Source organism: Mizuhopecten yessoensis, unplaced genomic scaffold, assembly GCF_002113885.1.
Source record: "Mizuhopecten yessoensis strain PY_sf001 unplaced genomic scaffold, ASM211388v2 scaffold3627, whole genome shotgun sequence".
Lineage (NCBI taxonomy): Eukaryota > Metazoa > Mollusca > Bivalvia > Pectinida > Pectinidae > Mizuhopecten > Mizuhopecten yessoensis.
In genome coordinates, this window is record NW_018405139.1 from 992,937 (window position 1) to 998,936 (window position 6,000).

At 40.0% G+C, this 6,000-nt stretch overlaps 1 protein-coding gene across 1 annotated transcript in view; it reads right to left on the reverse strand.

The window, feature by feature from the left end:
* Positions 1-1,101: 1,101 nt before the first annotated feature.
* Positions 1,102-6,000, reverse strand: part of LOC110447855 — a 17,859-nt gene continuing 12,960 nt past the window's right edge. The window contains exons 7-8 of the mRNA XM_021493804.1: positions 3,268-3,423; positions 1,102-1,326 (exon numbers count right to left, since the gene is read on the reverse strand). Of these exons, the coding sequence (XP_021349479.1) occupies positions 1,235-1,326; positions 3,268-3,423 (248 nt within the window). The 3' untranslated portion in view covers positions 1,102-1,234. The remainder of the gene's footprint in view (positions 1,327-3,267; positions 3,424-6,000) is intronic.

Genomic DNA, 6,000 nt, shown 5'->3' on the forward strand with positions numbered 1-6,000 from the left:
AAGGCAGGTCTCAAGCTACATTCCCGTGTAGTAGCTATGCACTGTTGGAGTCAAATATCTTTCTACAGTTCCCTGTGTTAGGTACTTTAAAGGAGGCATGCATCATGCTGCAGTCCCCTGTGGTAGCTATTTTCGTTAAGGAGCAGAAATCACACTACAGGTCCTTTTGTACTTTAGGGAATAAAAGGATCACGCTAAACCCCCGTTGGGATCTATGTATGTATGTCTTCAGTCCCCTGTGGTCAACGGTGCTGTGGTAGCGGTAGCTATGTGTTGTAAAAGGGGTAATGATCCTCCTGTCATTCCCTGATTAATCTTGCTCTTTAGGAGAGGCAGGGATAATGAAATAGTCCCCTGTCCTAGGTACAGATAAAGCAGGCACTTATTATTCTACAGTCGATGGCGGTAGCTGTGTACTGAAGTCCCTGCAGTAGCTATGTTCTATAGGGTGCTGTAACGTGGACCCTGACTCCTTTGGTACACGTAGCTATGTACTGTATAGGCAGGGATCACGTTACAGCATCCTTTGGTACACGTAGCTATGTTCTATAGGGTGCTGTAACGTGGACCCTGCCTCCTTTGGTACACGTAGCTATGTAATGTAGAGGCATGGATCACGTTACAGCATCCTTTGGTACACGTAGCTATGTACTGTAGAGGCAGGGATCACATTACAGCATCCTTTGGTACACGTAGCTATGTTCTATAGGGTGCTGTAACGTGGACCCTGCCTCCTTTGGTACACGTAGCTATGTACTGTAGAAGCAGGGATCACGTTACAGCATCCTTTGATACACGTAGCTATACTTAAAGGATTCGGGAATTATGCTATAATCCCCTGTGGTATCTTTGTTCTGAAGAGTAGGAGTAGCGTATGATGTAGTCCCTGTGGTAGGGAGGTATGTAAAAAGGGAGGCACTGATCATACCAGAGTCCCATGTTTAAACCATATGATTTTAGAGAGGCAAAGATCATATCACAGTCCTCTGTTGTTTAGTACGGGAGCGGAAGAGATGGGGAGAGAGACAGTGGGGATCCTTGCCGAAAAAAGGGCATGATATTGCAATTTTCAAGGAAACAAAAAACCAAACCATAAACATGTAAAATTAATATCTTTTTTATTCTCCAACCAACATTATTATAACGGGAAAGCAAACATCCGGGTCTTCCGGTTAACGCCTGTATTCAGACGTCAGATCGGGCGGTCATGCGCAGTGGATGTAATATTGTTAAATTACGCTCCGGAGACAGTGGAGCAGTCGATGTAGCCGAGTTGTCTCTCCGTCAACAGCTTACCACTCGTCTGGTCCACACAGAAACATTTATCTACGGGTAATAAATGCAGGTGTGAAAACTACTAAACCAAAATACACACGTCATTGTTATCCTGTAATTGTAAATGTATTACGGGAAGAAGGCGACGATAAGTTGTAAAAACTTGTGTATAATCCCTTGTTCAGTATCAATTGGCAATAAATACGATTTTAAGATTAGAAACAATTATGTGTACAAATAAATGTACTTACAACTATTTGTACAAATTAGCGGATGTAAAAAAAGCAAAGTACAAATAAACAGAAGTACAGACAGGTGTAAAATCAACCAGGTGTACAAACAGACAGGTGTAAAAACAAACAGGTGTACAAACAGACAGGTGTAAAATCAAACAGGTGTACAAATAGACAGGTGTAAAATCAAACAGGTGTACAAATAGACAGGTGTAAAGTCGAAAATGAGTACAAACAAACAGGCACGTGTACAATCAAACCGATGTACAAACGCAGGTGGACATACAAAAACGTACACACACAAGTATACAGACAATTGCAAACAGGCGTAATTTCTTTTAAAACCAAATCGATATGGGCACACTGGTATCTTACAAAATCTTATATGGGTTAAACTATAATTTTAAATATTTTATCTGACGAGGGAGATGAGAAATAGTGCTACAGATCAGGGACAATGAGCACATGACCTTTATGAAAAATAGTCCTACAGAACAGGGACAATGAGCACATGACCTTTATGAAAAATAGACCTACAGAACGGGGACAATGAGCACATGATCTTTATGAAAAAAAGTACTACAGAACGGGGACAATGAGCACATGACCTTTATGAGAAATAGTGCTACAGAACAGGGACAATGAGCACATGACCTTTATGAAAAATAGACCTACAGAACGGGGACAATGAGCACATGATCTTTATGAAAAAAAGTACTACAGAACGGGGACAATGAGCACATGACCTTTATGAGAAATAGTGCTACAGAACAGTGACAATGAACACTTGACCTTTATGAAAAATAGTGCTACAGAACAGTGACAATGAACCCATGACCTTTATGAAAAATAGTGCTACAGAACAGTAACAATGAACACATGACCTTTATGAAAAATAGTGCTACAGAACAGGGACAATGAACACATGACCTTTATGAAAAATAGTGTTACAGAACAGTGACAATGAACACATGACCTTTTTGAAAAATAGTCCTACAGAACAGTGACAATGAACGCATGACCTTTATGAAAAATAGTGCTACAGAACAGTGACAATGAACCCATGACCTTTATAAAAAATAGTGTTACAGAACAGTGACAATGAACACATGACCTTTATGAAAAATAGGGCTACAGAACAGTGACAATGAACACATGACCTTTATGAGAAATAGTGCTACAGAACAGGAACAATGAGCACATGACCTTTATGAAAAATAGTGTTACAGAACAGTGACAATAACACATGACCTTTATGAAAAATAGTGCTACAGAACAGTGACAATGAACCCATGACCTTTATGAAAAATAGTGCTACAGAACAGGGACAATGAACACATGACCTTTATGAAAAATAGTCCTTCAGAACAGGGACAATGAGCACATGACCTTTATGAGAAATAGTGCTACAGAACGGGGACAATGAACCACGACCTTTCTAAAAAATAGTGCTACAGAACAGGGACAATGAGCACATGACCTTTATGAGAAATAGTGCTACAGAACAGGGACAATGAACACATGACCTTTATGAAAATAGTGTTACAGAACAGTGACAATGAACCCATGACCTTTATGAGAAATAGTGCTACAGAACAGGGACAATGAACCCATGACCTTTATGAGAAATAGTGCTACAGAACAGGGACAATGAACCCATGACCTTTATGAGAAATAGTGCTACAAAACAGGGACAATGAACAGATGACCTTTCTGAAAAATAGTGCTAGAGAACATGGACAAAGAGCACATGACCTACGTTGATTGTCACACTGGCGGGCGTAAAAGTTGCCGGCAAGGTCACAGTTCGGGAACCATTGGCCGTCGTATATGATCATGGACGTCATTTCTCTCGCTCTGGTCTGCTGACACACTGTGGTGGCATGCCTTTCCACATCCCGTGACAACATCAGATCTAGAAATAAAATAGTTAAATCAAACCTCAGAAATTATTTAGCTTTACAAACAATTCATGTTGTATGCTATGATATTCAATATTTTATTCACTTGATTCTTTTGTCTTCTTAATTAGTTCAATTAACTAAATACCTATGATCGACTTGTCTGGGTTGATAAATGTGATGCCTATGATCGCCTTTCTTTGTTTTATAAACTTTACGCCCAGGGTCAACTAACTTGGTTTTATAAAATTGACGCCCAGAGTCAACTAACTTGGTTTTATAAGCTTGACGCCCAGGGTCAACTAACTTGGTTTTATAAGGTTGACGCCCAGGGCCACCTTACTTGGTTTTATAAGGGTGACGCCAAGGGTCAACTTATTTGGTTTTATAAGCTTGACCCCCATCGCCACCTTTCTTGGTTTTATAAGGTTGACGCTCAGGGCCATCTTTCTTGGTTTTATAAGGTTGACGCCAAGGGCCAACTTACTTGGTTTTATAAATTTGACGCACAGGGCTACCTTTCTTGGTTTTATAAACTTGACGCCAAGGGCTAACTTACTTGGTTTTATAAATTTGACACCCATAACCACCTACCTTGGATTTATTAATTTGACGCCCAGGGTCAACTAACTTGGTTTATAAACTTGACACCTAGTGCAAACTTTCTTGGTTTTATAAGGTTGACGCCCATGGCCACCTTTCTTGATTTTATAAACTTGACGCCTATGGTCACTTTACTCGGTTTTATAAACTTGACGTCTATGACCAACATACTTGGTTTTATAAACTTGATGCTGTGACCACATTACTTGGTTTTATAACTTGACGCCTATGGTAACCTCACTTGGTTTTATAAGCTTGACGCACAGGGCCACCTTACTTGGTTTTATAAGGTTGACGCCAAGGGTCAACTTATTTGGTTTTATAAGCTTGACGCCCATCGCCACCTTTCTTGGTTTTATAAGGTTGACGCCCAGGGCCACCTTTCTTGGTTTTATAAGGTTGACGCCAAGGGCCAACTTACTTGGTTTTATAAATTTGACGCACAGGGCCACCTTTCTTGGTTTTATAAACTTGACGCCAAGGGCTAACTTACTTGGTTTTATAAATTTGACATCCATAACCACCTACCTTGGATTTATTAATTTGACGCCCAGGGTCAACTAACTTGGTTTATAAACTTGACACATAGTGCAAACTTTCTTGGTTTTATAAGGTTGACGCCCATGGCCACCTTTCTTGATTTTATAAACTTGACGCCTATTGTCACTTTACTCGGTTTTATAAACTTGACGTCTATGACCAACATACTTGGTTTTATAAACTTGATGCTGTGACCACATTACTTGGTTTTATAACTTGACGCCTATGGTAACCTCACTTGGTTTTATAAACTTGAAGCCCATGGCCACCTTACTTGGTTTTATAAGGTTGACGCCCAGGGCCACCTTTCTTGGTTTTTTTAAGGTTGACGCCGAGGGCCAACTTACTTGGTTTTATAAATTTGACGCACAGGGCCACCTTTCTTGGTTTTATAAACTTGACTCCCAGGGCCACCTTTCTTGGTTTTATAAGGTTGACGCCCATGGCCACCTGTCTTAGTTTTATAAAATTGACGCCTATGGTCACTTTACTCGGTTTTATAAACTTGACATCTATGACCAACATACTTGGTTTTATAAACTTGACGCTGTGACCACCTTACTTGATTTTATAACTTGACGCCTATGGTAACCTCACTTGGTTTAATAAACTTGACGACTATGACCAACTTACTTGGTTTTATAAACTTGACGCCCATAACCACCTTTCCGGGTTTAGGCTTTATGTCTATTGTCGCCTCACTTAGTTTGCTTACGTTATTGCCCATCGTTGTCTTATTGGGTTTTGTTATGTCATAAAATGAAAACTGTATTCCGTTGCACTTTCCAATATTGGAACGTGTGGTCAATTTGAATGTGAATCTCTATTCATCAGAGCATACACGATGTATATGTCGTAGGGTCACATTTAATGTGTGTTACTAGTTACATGGAGTGTCTTTGTTTACAATGTATTGTGCGGGGTTTCCCCGGTGTCTATGTATAACCTGTAAAATGTGACGTAATTGTGTTTACCTGTATTGTACCCGTTTGTCCAGTTTGACCAGGGTGGGTCGATGTGCGTGTCGGTGAGTGAAATTAATGCGCGAATGTGTGGGGTGTCGTATAAAAAGAGTTACTTTAGCGGTGGGCGTTGCATTCTAGCCAGAGCGTTTGACACAATCACCTTCGGGGATCAGCGCTACTTGACATGACGGGCCAATATTTCCTACTGCGTGGCAACATGACGGTATCAGGTAAATAATACTTGTAACAGTAGTTGTTCTTACAATTTAATACTTTTATCGGTCGAAACGCGTCGAATTCATTATTATAAAGAATAACTAATGGTATCTTGTATTATTTGGTCTATTTGTAATGTTGGCAAATTGTATTTGCAGGGGTTCCTTTGTGGTTCTGAATCCTGTACTATATCTGTACAGTATACGTCGGCCCGGGGAAATGAAATAATAAAATGTATACAGAGAAATGGAGTTTGTGAACTGTTTT